This window comes from Hyla sarda, chromosome 6, assembly GCF_029499605.1.
Source record: "Hyla sarda isolate aHylSar1 chromosome 6, aHylSar1.hap1, whole genome shotgun sequence".
In the NCBI taxonomy this organism is placed as follows: domain Eukaryota; kingdom Metazoa; phylum Chordata; class Amphibia; order Anura; family Hylidae; genus Hyla; species Hyla sarda.
In genome coordinates this window covers 169,459,967-169,478,512 of record NC_079194.1, presented here as the reverse complement: position 1 = coordinate 169,478,512, position 18,546 = coordinate 169,459,967, and the positions used below count along the sequence as shown (strand labels likewise).

Below are 18,546 nucleotides of genomic sequence, written 5' to 3'. Positions count from 1 at the left end.
TCCAGCATATACAAAAAGTGCAGGCCTGAAAGCATATAGCCCCATTTACTATGTAGTGGTGGGGCTGGGCTACAGCAGCCTAACTCTGAAATGAGCGGGATCTGAGCTGTGGCACCACCTCTAAACAATGAATGAAGATATCTGCTTTCAGCTCTGTTTATTGTGTTTCTATTCCAGGTTGCTGCAATTTCTCTTGGCATCCTGCCGATAAGACATTGATGGCCTATCCAAAGTCCCATAGTCTTGCATGGGACTTTAGACAAAAACCCTGACCCTCGCAAATGGTGGGTTAGGTTTAATTTAACTATCCTATTAGTTGACATATAAGTAATATGTGAACCAAGTGTCATCAAAATATCTCCAGCCATTTGCAAGTGATGCTGGAATGTACATACATACAATGACCCTGATTTATTAAATATGTGAGAGAAAAACTGGATATAATTTCCCATTACAACCAATGACTGCTCAGCTTTCATGTCTTAAAGGAAAACTGTCCGCTTGCTCCCCCTGCACTAATCAGCGGTACTGGCTGATAGTGCGGGGGACGCTGATTAGTTTGATGCTTACTGTGCCCAGATCTGCCAGCTGTTCTGATGATATCTTCGTTTTTCTTATATGCTAATTAAGCGCTAACTGGCACAGCCAGGGTAACAGGCACTCTGACGTCACCGCTGCCGGCCACAGTACCGTCCAGCTCATCAATATTCCTCCCCTCCCTCTGCCTCTCCGTCTTTATTACAATGTGGGGAGTAGAGGGAGGGGCGGCACTGCGGCTGGCGGCGGTGATGTCAGAGTGGCAGTTAACGCCGCCTGTGCCAGTTAGCGCTTAATTAGCATATAGGGAAAAATTAAGATATTGGCCGTGCGGATCCGGGGACAGAAAGCATCAAACTGATCAGCCAGTACCACTGGTTAGTGCGAGTGGAGCAAGCTGACAGTTTTCCTTTAAAGGAAAACGGTCAGCAAGTTCACCCACACTAAACCCAATACATTGGGTTATAGTGTGGGTGAACAGGAGTCTGTAACGGGCTCACTTACTTAGTAAAGTTTTATTTTGGCCGAGTTTGTGTCCTCTAAAGTGTCCGCCATCCATCTCGGTTATGCACGCAGCAGGCGGGTCCCCCGCCGGCAATCTTACTTTGTGTTCTGGGCACCCCCCCACCCCCTGTTGCATATTCAGTTGTGCTTCTCCACGTCCTAATGACGTGGAGTTATCACGCACCACCCCCCTAAACGCTGCAATCTGTCTTCTGAGCGCATGCCCTGTTTTTAGGCGCAGAGTGGTTCTGAGGATGCACAGCTCTCACGTCATCAGGAAAGAGAGCTGGCTAAAATAAACAGAGAATGCGCTCGGAAGACAGAACGCAGCGCTTAGGGGGGGGGGGGGCAGATAACTCCTCGTTATTAGGACGTGGAGAAGCAAAAATTGTTATGGAACAAGGGGGGTGGGCTTCAGGCCCCTGCCTCTGGAACACAAAGTAAGGTTGCCTGCGGGGGACCCGTCTGCTGCATGCAAAACTGGGATGGATGGTGGACACTTTAGAGGACGCAAACTCGGCCAACACAAAACTTTATTAAGTAAGTGAGCACGTTACAGACTCCTGTTCACCGACACTATAACCCAATGTATTGGGTTTAGTGTGGGTGAACTTGCTGACAGTTTTCCTTTTAACAAGCTGTGGTAAAATGAAAGTGTGTGTGTGTGTGTGTGTGTAATTACACAGGTCGTACCCATTTTCTAGTGTTTCCCCAACTCAAAACAATGATAAGCCACAGGCTTCCCAAAGACTCCCAATAACAGTTCTTATCCATATTGCATGCGTTCCCCATCCCCTAGTTGTTGGTGAGGCCCAGCGGGAGAAGCAGTGACTACAAGCTGCACCGTCCTTTCTCTGGCTGCAACAAACTTTGGTAGCAACATCATTGCTTTATTTTGTACTTTTGTTAATGTTATGCAGAGTTCAAGAGACAAATGAAAGATAGACGGAGCTCTATTTTTTTGTTTTGTGACATGGACGTTTATCACAGATGGGAAGGCTTAGGCGTTACTTTGGTCTGCTGGGTGAGGCGCTATTCTATACTATACAGTACCTGAGTAGTAAGCTGTGTGTATTGTATACAAACCCCTGCTTCTATTGATTACTGATTACTAAGCAATGCACTTGATAAATACCTTGTCATATTTATTATACATAACTATTTTGTTTTTATTCCCCCTAAGATCAGGCTACATAATGACGTATACAGTGATACCTCTTTGAGACTGCTACCCAAAATTACCCTTTACACTGTTATTGTGATATCAAGATCATTATCTTGACAAGGTTTTTGACCTTTCTCAACCGAAGTATGACATATTACGATGAAATCTATCAGCCATGTTGCTGCAGTCTGGACAAGTGTTATTTTTAGTCAGCTCCTATATTGTTTTCTGAGCAGGAAATTGCAAGTAACATGTGGGTAAACATGAGTGATCAGTTCCATGGTACTAGGACTGGACTTCCTAAGAACATTTTACTTTAAAGCAAAGGGGCACATAAAGCAGAAACCTTTTTGAAGCATTGAGCAATATGAGGGAGGGAGATGGGAAAAGTCTTAGGGTGATCGAACACAATAAAAACATTTTTAGAATTTTCAGGATTTAAAGGGGAACTCAGGTGGAGAAAACATGTTTTCAAATCAACTGGTGCCAGAAAGTTATTTGCAAATTACTTCCATTTAAACATCTTAACCATTCCAATACTTATCAGCTGCTGTATACTACAGATATACTACTGAGAAATGTGTGAAGTTATTTCCAGTCTGACCACGGTGCTCTCTGCTGACACCTCTGTCCTTGTCAGGAACTGTCCCGAGCAGGATTGGTTTTCAATGGAGATTTGCTTCTAATCTGGACAGTTTCTGATATGGACAGAGGTGCCAGCAGAGAGCACTGTGGTCAGACAGACAAGAACAACTGAACTTCCTCTGTAGTATACAGCAGCTGATAAGTACTGGAAGGCTTCAGATTTTGAAATAAAGTAATTTACAAATCTGTTTAACTTTCTGGAGCCAGCTGATTTGAAAAAAAAAATTTCCACTTGTTTCCACCGGAGTTCCCCTTTAACCGCTTAAGGCCGCAGGGCGTATGGATACGCCCCTGTTCCCAAGTCCTTAAGGACTCAGGGTGTACCTTTACGCCCAGAGTATTTCCGGTCCCTGCCACTCACCAGGCAGTACCGGACCGTGATGCCTGCCGAAATCATTCAGCAGACATCCCGTGACAACGCCTGGGTGGGTCCTCAATTCAGATCAACGATTTGCGGCGATTCCGGGCTGATTTGGTTCTCTGATGACCCGATAGCCCAGAAAATAGGGATGATCAGAGATGTCAAAGACATCCCCGATCATCCTGAAGGATAGGAGCCATTGGTCGGTTAGGACTGACTGACCAATGGCAGTTGGGGGCAGGGGGGTTACAGTTGGGGGCGTGGGAGAAGATGGCACCGGGTACCGGAGTCCACGAGGAGTCCAAGGGACCGGTGATCGCGGTGGGACCGGCGGCAGGCAGTGGCGGGATCGGTGGCAGTAAGGAGGCGGTGGCGGAGCAGCGTTGGAGGCAGCAGTGAAGATCATTGATCTTCACTGCTGCCTTCTAGGAGTTGTCAAAGGCTGTCTGTGAATGCTGGGAGTTGTAGTTTTGTAACATCGGGATGGTCATAGTTTGGAGACCACCATACAGTGGTGTCCAAACTGTAGCGCTCCAGATATTGCAAACCTACAACTCCAAGCATACCCAGACTGCCCAGGCATGCTAGGAGTTGTAGTTCGGCAACATGTGGCCCTTCAGATGTTGCAGAACTACCACTCCCAGCATGCCTGGGAAGTTTGAGCATGCTTGATTTGTAGTTTTGCAACATCTGGAGGGCTACAGTTTGGACACCACTACACAGTGGTCTCCAAACTGTTCTCCTTCAGTTGTTGCATAACTACAACTCCCAACATGGCCTTTGGCTGTCTGGGCATGCTGGGAGCTGTAGTTTTGCAACAACTGGAGGCACACTCGTTGGGAAACATTATTTCCTAACTCAGTGTTTCCCAACCTGTGTGCTTCCAGCTGTTGCAAAACTATAACTCCCAGAATGCACTGAAAAACCATGCATGCTGGGAGTTGTAGTTTTGCAACAGCTGGAGGCACACAGGTTGGGAAACACTGAGTTAAGTAACATACTCTGTGTTTTGCAACCAGTGTGCCTCCAGCTGTTGCATATCTACAACCCCCAGCATGCACGGACAGCCAAACGGCATGCTGGGAGTTGTAGTTTTGTACAGGGTACATTCACACGGGCGGGTTTTTTTTTTGTACAGGGTACATTCACACGGGCGGGGGTTTAAAGTGAGTTTCTCACTGCAAGTTTGAGATGCAGCAAATTTTCTGCTGCAGCTCAAACTCCCAGCGGGAAACTCGCTGTCAACCCCCGCTGTGTGAATGTACCCTAAAAACACTGCACAAAATAAAAAGTAAAACACTACATATACACATACCCCTACGCTGGTACGGCACATTCTAAAACGGAGCCTCCAGCTGTTGCAAAACAACAACTCCCAGTGTTGCTGGACAGCCATTGACTGTCCAGGCATGCTGGGAGTTTTGCAGTAGCTGGAGGCACCCCGTTTGGGAAACACTGCTGTAGAGTAATTTTGGTATTGGAGGCAAGTCTAATTCTAATGCATCCAGGTCCGTCCCTATGCAAATCTCTAATTTAGGCCTCAAATGCGCATGGCGCTCTCACTTCGGAGCCCTGTCATATTTCAAGGCAACAGTTTAGGGCCACATATGGGGTATCTCCATACTCAGGAGAAATTGCCTAACAAATTTTGAAAAGGTAAAGTTGGGGTCTACACCAACATGTTATTATAAAAAAATTTAATTTTTACACTAACATGCTGGTGTTGCCCCATACTTTTCATGTTCACAAGAAGTAAAAGGGAAAAAAAGACCCCCAAAATTTGTAACACAATTTCTCCTGAGTATGGAAATACCCCATATGTGGGCATAAAATGCTCTGCGGATGCACAACAAGGCTCAGGATTGAGAGTGCACCATGTACATTTGAGGTGATTTGCACAGGGATGGCTGATAGTTCCAACGGTTCTGACATAAACGCAAAAAAAGCAACACCCACATGTGACCCCATTTTGGAAAGTACATCCCTCAAGGAATGTAACAAGAGGTATAGTGAGCCTTAACACCCCACAGGTGTTTGAAGAATTTTCGTTAAATTTGGATGTGAAAATTAACATTTTTTTTTTCACAAAAATGCTGGTGTTATCCCAAATTTTTTATTTTCACAAGGGGTAATAGGAAAAAAGCCCCCATAATTTGTAACCCCATTTCTTCTGAGTATATAAATACCCCATGTGTGGATGTAAAGTGCTCTGTGGCGCACTACAATTCTCAGAAGAGAAGGAGTACCATTGGCTTTTGGAGAGAGAATGGGGGAGATTTATCAAAGGATTTAGACAGTTTTTTCTTGTCTAAATTTGTCGCACAGAAAGTCGCAGTCTAAATATGTGCGACTTTTCTGCGACTTTTGCTTTAGAGGATTTTTAGAACATGATGCATTCTAGTCTATTTTAGATGGAAAAATGCATTGGTGCTGAATTTATCAAAAGCAACTTTTCAGCGACAAGTCGCATAGGCTGAATGTATGCCGAAATGTCAGACCATGTTGGAGCAGGTTTAAATATAGACTAAAGCATAGATCACAAAGTCTGTGCGCAGAATTTATCAAGAGCCGTGCGCCATTTGATAAATTAGGTGCACAATAGACCAGACTAACCCTCTGTAGTTTGGTCTATATTGATGCGGGACATAGACAACTTTGATAAATCTCCCCCAATGTGTCTGGAATTGAAGGCTATGTGCATTTACAAAGCCCCCGTAGGGCCAGAACAGTGGACCCCCCCACACACACACACACATGTGACCCCTCCCCCCCCCCCCACATGTGACCCTACTTTTGAAACTACATCCCTCACAGAATTTAATAAATGGTGCAGTGAGCATTTGCACCCCACAGGTGTCTGACAGATTTTTTTGGAACAGTGGTCTGTGCAAATTAAATATTTTATTTTTCATTTGCACAGCCCAGTGTTCCAAAGATCTGTCAAACACCAGTGGGGTGTAAATACTCACTGCACCCCTTATTAAATTCTGTGAGGGGTGCAGTTTCCAAAATGGGGTCACATGTTGGGGGGTCCACTGTTCTGGCACCATGTGGGGGCTTTCTAAACGCACATGGACTTCAATTCCAGTGGGAGGTGCTTTACCTCCTTCCCGGCTGAAAGGGTTAGCATTTTTAAAATGTAAGGAGGAGAAAATGAAAGTGCAAAAACTGAAAAATGTTTGGTCCTTAAGGGGTTAATTCTTATGGTGGTTAAAAATTCTGGCAGCTTTTGTATACTGTGAAGGAGCAGGCACTAGTGAAGACAAAGGACTTGCTAGGATGGAGGAATTGTGAGACACAACCTGCTTGTCTTCAGCCTTTCTCCGTCATCCGTCTTCTACAGTTTAAAGGGGTACTCTGGTGGAAAACAATTTGTTTTAAATCAACTGGTGCCAGAAAGTTAAACAGATATATAAATTACTTCTATTAATAAATCTTAATCCTTCCAGTACTTATCAGATGATGTTTACTACAGAGAAAGTTCTTTTCTTTCTGAATTTATTTTCTGTCTGTCCACCACAGTGCTCTCTGCTGACACCTCTGTCCATGTCAGAAACTGGACAGTTCCCAAAATGGACAGAGGTGTCAGCAGAGAGCACTGTGGACAGAGAAAAGAAATTCAAAAAGAAAATAACGTCCTCTATAGTATACAGCAGCTGATAAGTACTGGAAGGATTAAGATTTTTTTGAAGAAGTAATTTACAAATCTGTATAACTTTCTGGCACCAGTTGATTTAAAATAAATTGTTTTCCACTGGAGTACCCCTTTAATGTGTGGACAATTATTGTCACAAGTTGCAGGAAGCTGAGAAATCGGCTAGGTAGGAAAACATGTACAGTATATATACATGTTCTTTGACCATGTAGATGCATTACTGATATCAGATGCAGAAAGAGTTTCACCAGTGACCACAGGGTTTCCTCCAAGTCACAGGCTCAGGTAAACCAGCCATAAAATAGAGAGACCCCAAATAGCTCTTCATATGTGAGCTTCCGGGACCTCAACAATAGTGGCATGGGTGGATGAGAATATTGCTTCTGGCACAGTAAATTAGCTTTCTCATTTCAGTTGTACTTACTCCTGTTAAGACTTCTATGCAAATACATTGATGTACCTAAGATCGTGGGTGTCGTTGGGGTCTTCTATTGCAGATGAAGCTCCCAGATTTGGCTATTAGTGAGAGTGACCAGCCTGGGAAGCCCTGGATTAGCTAGACATTGTTAGCGGAGTCCTTGCAGCTGGTGAAGTGTCTGCAGCTACTGATTTCATTGAACATTTTATTTGTAGAGTTTAGTAATACAGGAGCGGAGAGTACAGTGCGTGCACATGGCATTAAACAGCCGCCTCCATCAGCAGCTCTTCCATTCATTAGCTGTCAATGAATGATTTCCCAATTACAGTTAATTTATTTTGCAACTAACTCCTGGCACATCTGCTTATCAACAAGTGTTTTGTGCTAAATATTATCCAGTTATCATCTATTTGCCATTGAGAGCTGGAATATTGTGTGCACCCACGGGCCTCAAATATTTAAGCATTGAATCTGAGTCTTTACTGCAGCACTGAACCAACACAAGCGGCTTTCACAACACAGTGATGATTGTCAATGCTGATAGGATGGGGACACAGATAAGATATGCAGGTGACTACTTGTGTCCAAAGACTCATATTCTAACATTCCATACCTCCCATAGATACACTCAGGGAAATACACCTGCAATATCGAGTACCCTTGTCTTTGGTGCATAATGGTACCAGCCATTAAAGGGGTACTCCAGTGGGAAACAATTTATTTTAAAACAACTGGTGCCAGAAAGTTAAACAGAGTTGTAAATTACTTCTATTAAAAAAATCTTAATCCTTCCAGTACTTATCAGTGCTCTCTGCTGACACCTCTGTCCATGTCAGGAACTGTCCATTGCAGTAAAGGCTTGCAATGGGGATTTTCTCCTGCTCTGGACAGTTCCTAAAATGAACACAGGTGTCAGCAGAAAGCAATGTGGACAGACAGAAAATAAATTCAAAAAGAGAAGAACTTTCTCTGTAGTATACAGCAGCTGATAAGTCCTGGAAGGAATACGATTTTTTAATAGAAGTAATTTACAAATCTGTATAACTTCCTGGCACCAGTTGATTTAAAATAAATTGCTTTCCACCGGAGTACCCCTTAAATTGGTAGAAACTCCTACAGAGGTTCCCATTTCTCATTAACTCCTAGATGACGATTATGCCTAGTTATGCTGTAACACACCACTGCCTAATAAGGGAGTTTTGCCACTTAGTGGTCTAGGATAGTGGGGGAAAATACTATTTGGAGCTATAGATGCAATCATATTGGTTGTCGCCCATTTTTTCCTTGGTTACTTGACAGCCCCTTCTACAGTAACTCCAATCTCCGTGATAGTCATTCATTAAAGGGACAAGCATTACCTGGAGTAGGATTAGACATATACTCTGTTCCCATTGAATATTATGGAATGATAATAGGCATATACAAATGCCTCTTCATACAAATGTTAAGCACTTGGACTGTATTAACAAATTGTACAGCTATGTACTAAATAGCAAACCACAGGATAAAGCTGTCAAGAGGACATTCTCTACGTCTAGAAGAAAGAAGGTTTCACAATCATCAAAGATGAGAATTCTTTATTGTAAAAGCAGAAAAAAGTATACAACTCTTTGCCATATGATGTGGTGATTGTTAGTTTAAGGGGGGCCTGGATGCTTTAATTTACAGTATGGTCATTAGATTTTTGGAGGTTGGAAGCTGATCCCGGGATTTATTCTGATTGCCATATAAGAGTTGGGAAGGACTTTTTCCCCTGGTATGGGGCAGTTGGTATCTGCATTATAATGTTAGTTTTTTGTCTTCCTCTGTATCCAGTAGGGTAACAGTAGGGTTATAGGTTAAATTTGATTACTGTTATTAACTCATCACCCAACCTGGTGAGAAGAGACAGAGGATCCTGTTCTGTAGATTGGTGCTCTTTACAATGGTTAAACCCCCACTTTCTATCGTTAATATCCTATTCTTTGATGTCATGGTTATAAGAAAACCTCCTTTAGCTAAGTGCTGATAGTTTTATTATTTTAAGGCATAGGTGCACTCATGCCAGAACATGGGTTGTTCATTCTCATTAAGATAATTGTCAGCACTCCATCGGCGGTGGTGCATGTGAAGGTAGGTAGAAATGACAAGGTCCCAGCACTCACCAAGTTCTGCTAGAAGCATTGTTTATTGAATTTTCACATATAACGGTAAACAGGAGAGCAAGGTGTTTGCTGGAACATGACTTGTATTCCCCTATATTTAAAACTTCAATAAATAATGTTTCTTGCATGACTTGGTAAGTTCTGGGACTTTGACTTTTCTACGTTCTCATTGAGTCATGAATACTCATTGCTACCAGACATCATGTTATTACATCTCTGCATTAAGTTTTGAAGTCAGCTCTCCATTAGGAACACTTATCATGTGTCGTCCAGTCTGTTTATGATGTAATTGTGTTCAGGTGACAAGTCGTCATTTATAGTGTGGAAAATAGATACTTTAGGACCAAGTAAGGAAGTTAAAGTCAATCTTTTTCACACACACCCCCACCCCTCAATAATCTTCCATGCCATCATTCATGGCATAAACTAGACCTTTGACAGCAATGTGAGATGGGAAGACATTTCTGTGTTCAGGTTCTAACCAGAAATGTCACTGCAGAAATTGATTTATAATATTATGTGGACATTATACACTCACCTGTCACTATGGGCTTACTACTGGTTTTGTCAGCGATCAACCAGGAAAACCTTTATTTTGCAGTAGTGCCCATGCAGTCATGTAGGTGGATACACTGTGCATTCCTTTAGGGTACGTTCTGTGCATTCCTTTAGGATTCTGCGCAGATTTGATGCGCAGGATTTGTAACTGCCGATTAGAAGCTGGGCACAGTCATTAAGTTTACATTGAAATCTGCAGCAGCAAATCCTCCGCATCAAATCTTTGTACGTGTGAACGTACTCTAAAAGAGGTATTCCGCCCCTAGACATTTTATCCCCTATCCAAAGGATAGGGGATAAAATGTCAGATCGCCGTGGTGCCGCTGCTGGGGACCCCTGGGATCCCCGCTGCGGCACCGCGCTATCATTACAGCACAGAGCGAGTTCGCTCTGCACGTAATGATGGGCAGTACAGGGGCCGGAGCATCGTTACGTCACGGCTCCGCCCCTCGTGATGTCACGGCCCGCCCCTTTCAATACAAGTCTATGGGAGGGGCGTGACGGTCATCACGCCCCCTCCCATAGACTTGCATTAAGGGGACGGACCGTGATGTCACGAGGGGCGGAGCCATGATGTCACGCTGCTCCGTCCCCCGTATCGCCCGTCATTACGCACAGAGTGAACTCGCTCTGTGCTGTAATGATAGCGCGGTGCCGCAGCGGGGATCCCGGGGGTCCCCTGCAGCGGGACCGCGGCGATCTGACATTTTATCCCCTATTCTTTGGATAGGGGATAAAATGTCTAGGGGCGGAATACCCCTTTAATCTGGAATTAACAGGAAGGGGCTGGATTATCAAGTAATATCAAATGCCCCATGAAGACACCAAAAATCAAATAAATTATTAAATTTTTACAAAATTTTAGATCTCTGCTGCTGACTACAGATTATTTTACAGTGTAGTACAGAACTATGGGAACTATACCATGCTAGATCATAGGGATTTGTAAGTAATACCTGCGTCCCCCAAGGCACTGATACCCTTTCCAGTTCTATCACCTGGACAGTGGGGCCCTCCCGGACATGTGACCTTCACCCATAGTTTTGGCACAGTAATATCAGCAGCTGTTGCCGCAGTGACCAGTACCTGTGTGTAGTTAATAATAGTAGCATGTGTATTCCTGGCACATGGATTTGTGGATTGCTTCTCTCTATTATCGACTGGTGTCGTGATCTCAGACATAGAATCAATATTCATAACCATAAATGATCTGCTGTGTAAATCTAGCTACTGTCGTATCACTAAATGACTGATGGTAGAAATACTAACAAATGTCTGTGCACACAATTGTGTATTGGTGGTGCCGTGTACAGTATGGTGATCAAAGTTATTAAAAAACGAAATGTCTTCTGTGTTTCAGGAATTGTACCCCATTACTGGTGATATTTTTGGCCTTGATGACAAGGAATTACTCATGTTAGCAGCCATAATCTTTTATGTGTAAGGGTCTGCAGGTCACATTTGCTTCTTTCTTTAGAACAGGGTCAATATAAACACTCAATGCAAACCTAATGTACCCTACAGTAAGTCTATGAGGTTGACCAGTATCTATTTAAAAATGGATCTGGCTGATTGTAGCTATTATGACTCTGTTACAATCAGAAGTAATTATGTTAGTGTGAACTTAGTCTTATGTAAATTTAGTTTTTCCAGCAGTACCATTTACGGTACTTTTGCACGCTGATCAACTCATAGCAGGTTTTCCGCTGCAGGAAATCCTCTGCAAGTTTTGTTACCATTCACTTCAATGGATCTGCCGAAAATCCGCAGTAGCAGTTTTGCAGATTGCTAGCTGACCCATTGAAGTGAGTGGTAGTAAGACTGGCAGCGGATTTTCCATGGTAAGTGACCTACAGTGAGTTTTGATACCATTCATGCCAATGTCTTCACGGAAAATCCACAATTGCATATTTGCAGACTGCCATCGGACCCATTAGAGTGGATGGTAGTGAAACTCCCTGATTCCCTGCAGCATGAAACCTGCTGGGATTTATCAACGTGTAAACATACCTTAAAAACATAAATGGTTGTAATTGATATTTACCTTAAAAACATAAATTGTCTGCACCTCTGTGCTGTATGGGTGTAATAGTATTTTAACTGGATGACTGCTACCACTAAAAATATCTGCACTCGTAAATATCACCATTTGTAGCAGGGAGGAAGAAAGCACATTTGTCGCATCCAGTTTTTCAGATCGTGGCAGAATCCAAGCAAAAATGAAACTAACCAAATGGATCGAAATTTTTACAGTCTATACATTTATGGATTGTTTTCATGAAAGAATGGAGACACGTGATATCCAACAATGGCAGGGGGTGGGGGGCTGATTTCACCAATATTTTTCTCCTGTTTAGACTTCGTTACATAACCACATTAGTCCCACGATTTTGAGTGACAAAGATAGAATACATTCTTGCACAGACTAGCCGCTATAGATATATTAGTATCTAGAGGGCCTATTGTAGGGAGATATACATGTGTTGTGCCCAGGAAGCCATGGAACTGACTGGGCTAGTTTATGAGCATATGTTTAATAAAGAATCATCCACAAACTGTGAGGAAAAAACTCAAGATTTTTTATTCAGGTCAAGTTGCTGAACCCTTCTCTCAAGCTGTTAAGCAGCATGCCCCAAGTTGTGAATGTGCAGTTACCAACATGCTTCTGACATGTTGTCCATATTGACGTCATATGACAACAGTTAGATATGTTTATTGTTGTTTAATTTGTTGCTGTTGTTTTCTTGCAGCCTGTTTGATATGGGAGGAGAATATTACTGCTACAGCTCTGACATTACCTGTTCCTTTCCTGCCAATGGGAAGTTCACTGCCGACCAAAGAGCTATTTATGAGGCTGTGCTGAAGGCATCCCGTGCAGTCATGAATGCATTGAAACCAGGTAAGTCAGGACCGCGTCTTATCAAATAAGATGTTTTAGTGACAGTATCAGTGGCAGTCTGGGTGCTGAGACCTCTACTGGTCGTTTGAATGAAGAAAGTTTGTTGAAATGATGAGTACCCCCCCTCCCCATTCAAAAGGTTTTCATGAAACAAAAAATAAATGGGGTGGGTGAAGGGTACAGAAAAGAGTAGGGGAAGGGGTTGAGGAAAATCAACCTAACAATGAGTGCAAAACAGCCCAAATCTGCCATAGAAGATTATCAGGTATGAGTAACAACAGAACACATGTGCAGCTGGACCTTTAAATGGGCACTGTCATGAAATCAAAAAATTGACATGTTGTGGTACTTAAGTACTACAACATATCTCTAATATACTTTAATTTAAAAAAAAGTGATTTTAAAACAGTTTAAAATAACTTTTAAATTCGGCCACTAGGGGTCGCCCTCCTAGTGGCCGAATGCATTCGGCAGTGACATCATTAATGTATTTCGACTCGTTGAAGCCTGGCAACGAGTCGGAATTCATTCACTGCGGTGCTCGCTCCCGCCTGTCAATCAGACAGGCGGGAGCGAGCGCTTTGAAGGAAGAGGACGCGCGCAAGCTCCCTGGCCTCGCACGCCGGCCCCGGCTCCCTGCGACAGGTCAAATTCTCAATGTGACTGTTTTCAATGCTTATGCTTTTGCGGGGGGACGGGGGGCTAGTGGGTTGAGTGGCGCAGCGGGGCCAGGGGGGTTGCGGGCTATACAGTATACCTCCATTTGTTTCCCCACTACAACTCCCAGCATGCCCTGACAGCCAATAGATGTCAGGGCAAGCTGGGAGTTGTAGTGGGGAAACAGCTGGAGGGACACTGAATAGGTGAACTAAGGGGGGGTGGGGAGGGAGTTGAGCGTCGCGACGGGGAGCGGGATGTGCGGCCATCACGGTGTTCACCTATACAGTATGCCTCCAGTTGTTTCCCCACTACATCTCCCAGCATGCCCTGTTAGGACAGGAGAGAGCACAGAGGAGTACTGTCAGACAGGAGAGAGCACAGAGGAGTGCTATCAGACAGGAGAGAGCACAGAGGAGTGCCATCAGACAGGAGAGAGCACAGAGGAGTCCTATCAGACAGGAGAGGGCACAGAGGAGTACTATCAGACAGGAGAGAGCACAGAGGAGTCCTATCAGACAGGAGTGAGCACAGAGGAGTACTATCAGACAGGAGAGAGCACAGAGGAGTGCTATCAGACAGGAGAGAGCACAGAGGAGCCCTATCACATAGAAGAGAGCACAGAGGAGTCCTATCAGACAGGAGAGAGCACAGAGGGGTGCTATCAGATAGGAGAGAGCACAGAGGAGTCCTGTCGGACAGGAGAGAGCACAGAGGAGTGCTAACCCACCCTCACTTAGGCTGCATTCACACTTCGTTTTTACATTACGGGTGCCGGATCCGGCTGGGGGAGAGGCAAACCGGGCTCTCCCGTACCCCAGCTGGACCAGCGCTTAACTCCATTTACTTTAATGAGCCGACCGGAGTCAAACGGTGACTCCGGTCGGCTCATTTTTCACCCATATGCGGTTTTGTGACCAGATCTAAAACTGTAGTATACTACGGTTTTAGGTACGGTCAGGAAACCACATACGGGTTTGCCCCTCCCCCAGCCGGATCTGGCACCCGTAATGTAAAAACGAAGTGTGAAGGCAGCCTTACTGGACTTTGTTCATGCCTGTACTTCACCTTGGACAAAGCCATGATTTTATAAGCCATGATTTCTGTAAAAAGGAAATTAAATTTTTTATGAAGTATATTAGAACGGTTAATGTTTGGCAGATGGTGGCAGATACTGAAGAATACATTTATTACTAAGTCATCTGTTCTTGTCTTGCTGTGTGGGTAAAGAACTTTCATTCTCTCTTTTGATGTTCAACATTATGTCAACAACAAAAAAAGAAAACATTCATTGCTGTTGGAGAGAATCAACGACTGTTTCTTTTGAAGGAACCAATATATCTGTGGATGTGACACAGTTACCTATCACTACTGAGCATGAGCCCTGATGTATTTTCTTTAAGTTTTGACCTATTTCTCTCTCAGCGTCCTGCTCTGAAACCACACGTCTTTCTTTCTGCCTTCTTGTCGCAAGTGACTTCCGATCTGTGTTACCTCCCTGCAGCAGGATTCCTGCTGGCTGTTTACACGTCATCCTATTCTTCACTTAAAATGCTGGAAAAGTCGTCTTGTGCACATTACCATTGCTATAAATTTTGTGGTCCCGTCAGTGGGGCTCACTGAGGCTGGCAGACTGTCACAGGAAACAGGCCACCGCCTGGCCGATGGAGACAACATATATGTAACCTCTGATAGAGTCCTCGTTGCTCTCTTAACTCTTATAGTGAGGATGTGGCTGTCACCATTTTCTTTTGATTACTGGTTGATGAATGGCCCCCTCCTCATAGATGTAAGCAGGCGTTATACGACAAAACAAGTTCACCCAGAGGAACAGCAGGTAAAGTGCCTTCAGTCTTGTTTTTCTCTGAACTGATGCAGCCAGCACTGAAATCTTGTGTTCCTTGACATGTAATAGTGTCATTTAAAATCCAGCAACATCTAAAATAAACTTGTAAACTAAAAAACAATGTATAAATGACTGAAAATCAATGAGCCAACAGATAAACAAAACATAGATGTGATGGAGAATGACTAATGTCACCTGCTGTATAACATTTTTTTTTTACAGTCCTGACTGTCCTTTTGACTGACGTTCTAATGCATGGAGCAGGACGTGAAGTGTGAATATAGCCTTAGACTATGTTCACACTCCAGAAACCATAATGTGCTGCCAGATTTGTTGTCAGAATCTGTTGACTTACAATGTGTTGAAATGCATTGTCAGCTGTTTTAATAGTAGGAACAGCTGTATGCAGCAATAAACTTACCATTAAATTTAGTATTGCTTCTGAAGCTCAGAACAGACATCCAAAGTAAAAATACAAACAGGAGCCAGATAACCATATATTCTGGATTGGTCACAAAAGGTATTTTGGAGGTCTTCTACCCTTACAAATAAAACACCAATGTACTTTCATCACTCTACTGAAAATGTATGTTGTATGCATGTACAAGAACCATAATACTTTTCTCTTTTTTTTCTTTTTTTTAACCGTGGTTATGCACCATGCCAAAGCAAAATAAATAAATAAAATAAATAAAAGCAAGACTAAAAAACATTTCAAATCAAATTTGTATTACATTTTAGACAACAAATATTAAACAACAAACACATGAAAGTTACATAAATCGTGCAATGCTTGTAGTAACACTATGTTCCCTAAGTTCTTATGGTGCAGTGCGGCTATCTTGGGAGCCCATTGTTTTTAACCATTGAGCAACCAGCATCTCAAAGCATGCACTCCTCCCCCCTACTAGAATTGGAACAAACCAATCAGGCAAAAAAAAAGTAATATCCATCTCCCCCACATTCTTGCCAATCATCTGTTTGAAGGGGCAGCAGCGCACGCAGGAGTGCCATTGCCATTGAATTAGCTGATTGACAGAGGTGCCAGGAGATGACCCCCACCAATCTAACATTGATTGCAATAACCTCTTTAATTACTAGAGTCTTATATTTAGTTCTTCCTTCTCAACCTTCTTTCACTGAACTTGGGAGATTCCAGATGATCCTGCATTGCAGTGCCAGACTGTCAAGGAATATTACTGTACAAAGCAGAGCTGCGAGTTATTCATAAAAGTAGTGCAGGGATATATATGTAATACAGACTGGAACCACAAAGCTTTCACTTTAGGAAGATTTTAAGACAAAGCAGAAAAGGAGGCTTTGCCTGAGAACACAATCTCTATTTTCCAACCAGCAGCATTAAAAATCAATAGACTTGAATTGTGGACCTTGTGTGTTGCCAATGGGACAATGCTATATGGAAAATACCAATGATCAGAGCGAGTACTTTGTATAATCTGCCCCTCTTCTCAGTGATAGAACTGGAACCAGTTCTAAGACCAGTGATTCATCCTAGTTGAGAAATAAAACTTGTTGTTTTAGAGCCCTGTACCCTAATAACTTTATAATCTCTAGACACCTCCTGCAGTGTTCTCCAAACTGCTCTCACTTTGTATTTATCCTCTTTCAGTACATAGAAGAGAACATCTCCTGCGGAGGAATGCGGGAAGTTGTCCATAACAACCAGTCAGTTGTGTATGTGTGTGTGTGTGTGTGTGTGTGTATATATATATATATATATATATATAATTCATTTAAGCATTTTTTTTTGTTCTTAAAGGGGTTGGTTTTTTAAAAGTAGAAAAATTCAGCTACTTTCTTCCTCATACAGGACCAGACCTGTCCACAAATAATGTCAGCTAAGCATCATTCGCTTTCATAAAGCTGGGCTGTAGATCCAGATACAACATTGACAAGTGTGACACTTTTTCTTGCAGCCATGTTTTTCTAATTATGAACAAATTCTATAATGTGTCCTGGTCAAAAAACATTTTATATTTTACAAATAAATCTTTAAAAGTTTTGATCTGTTGGGGGCTCAGTGCTGAGACCCCCACAATCAATAGAACAAGCACACTTCAAACTCTCAGCTCGCAGTGATCTCTGTCCTGTGACCCCATTGTAATTTTGTGGGGCTGTCAAAAAAGGCAAAAAACTTTCGACACGTGTCTGTGACATTGTCAAAAGTTATTTTTTTAAATGACTAGGACACTGTAAGCTTTTATTTAAAAAGTATAGGCCATCAATGATATATGAGTAGTTTTACTGCCGATCAGCACAATGTAGGGACCACAGTTTTAGGTGGAATGTAGCATCTATGCCATGGCACCTTCATTGTGCTGATCGGCAGGGGTATTACATTTTTATTTTCAACTACAGAATATTTTACAGTCTTTCAGCTCCTCCACTTTTCTATTTGTTTTTACTCAATTCATAAATAGAACTGCTTATTTTTTTATTGTCTTATAAATCCCATAAAAATCCATTCTCGCTTGGTGGCCAGTGATGTCGAAACTGATCCCAATGTCCAAGCGGAATTAAGCCTTCAGAGACTCTGTGTATCAATGCCACAGACCTAGTGAGGGAAACTGGGGAATTTTGCATAATTTCTCCATCATTGCAATGTCAGCTGATTTGTAGCTACGGGTAAAATGCTGAATATTTTGTGGTTACTCACTTATGTATTATTTTTTATTGTCTTGAGCTGACATGGCCATTTGTTTATTTATTTATTTTTTTAATAGTCTTAAAGGACCAAAAAAGAAGGATTGTTTGGCAGTTCTTTCATTTCTTTGCAAATTTTGCAACAAGTTTTCCAACTGAGTTATACTGTCATTGACAGACAGATCTGGGCATTGATAGATGGAGTACACCCATCTAGTTGTGAAAGACTGGAAAGTATTCATCCCTCTGAATGACCCTAAATATTCCTTTGCTGTCTTTCCTTCAGTCATTTCTAAAATGTCTTAAATGGGCACTGCCACATATAAAAACATTCAAAAATTCACATTTTATTAAAGAAAACTGCCTTTTGAAAATCCCACCACTAGGGGTCCCCATACCTCCTGGGACACTGATGAGTCACACAGCAACATGAGTGTTTCAAAGGGTCAAGGACACGAGATGGCTGATTGACAAGGTTGCAGGAGGAACACCG

General features: G+C 42.7%; 1 protein-coding gene across 1 annotated transcript in view; it reads left to right on the top strand.

Moving 5' to 3' along the window:
* The window catches only part of PEPD (peptidase D), a 339,112-nt gene that overhangs the window by 266,439 nt on the left and 54,127 nt on the right, over positions 1-18,546 (top strand). The window contains exon 12 of the mRNA XM_056525786.1: positions 12,738-12,886. Within this exon, the coding sequence (XP_056381761.1) occupies positions 12,738-12,886 (149 nt within the window). The remainder of the gene's footprint in view (positions 1-12,737; positions 12,887-18,546) is intronic.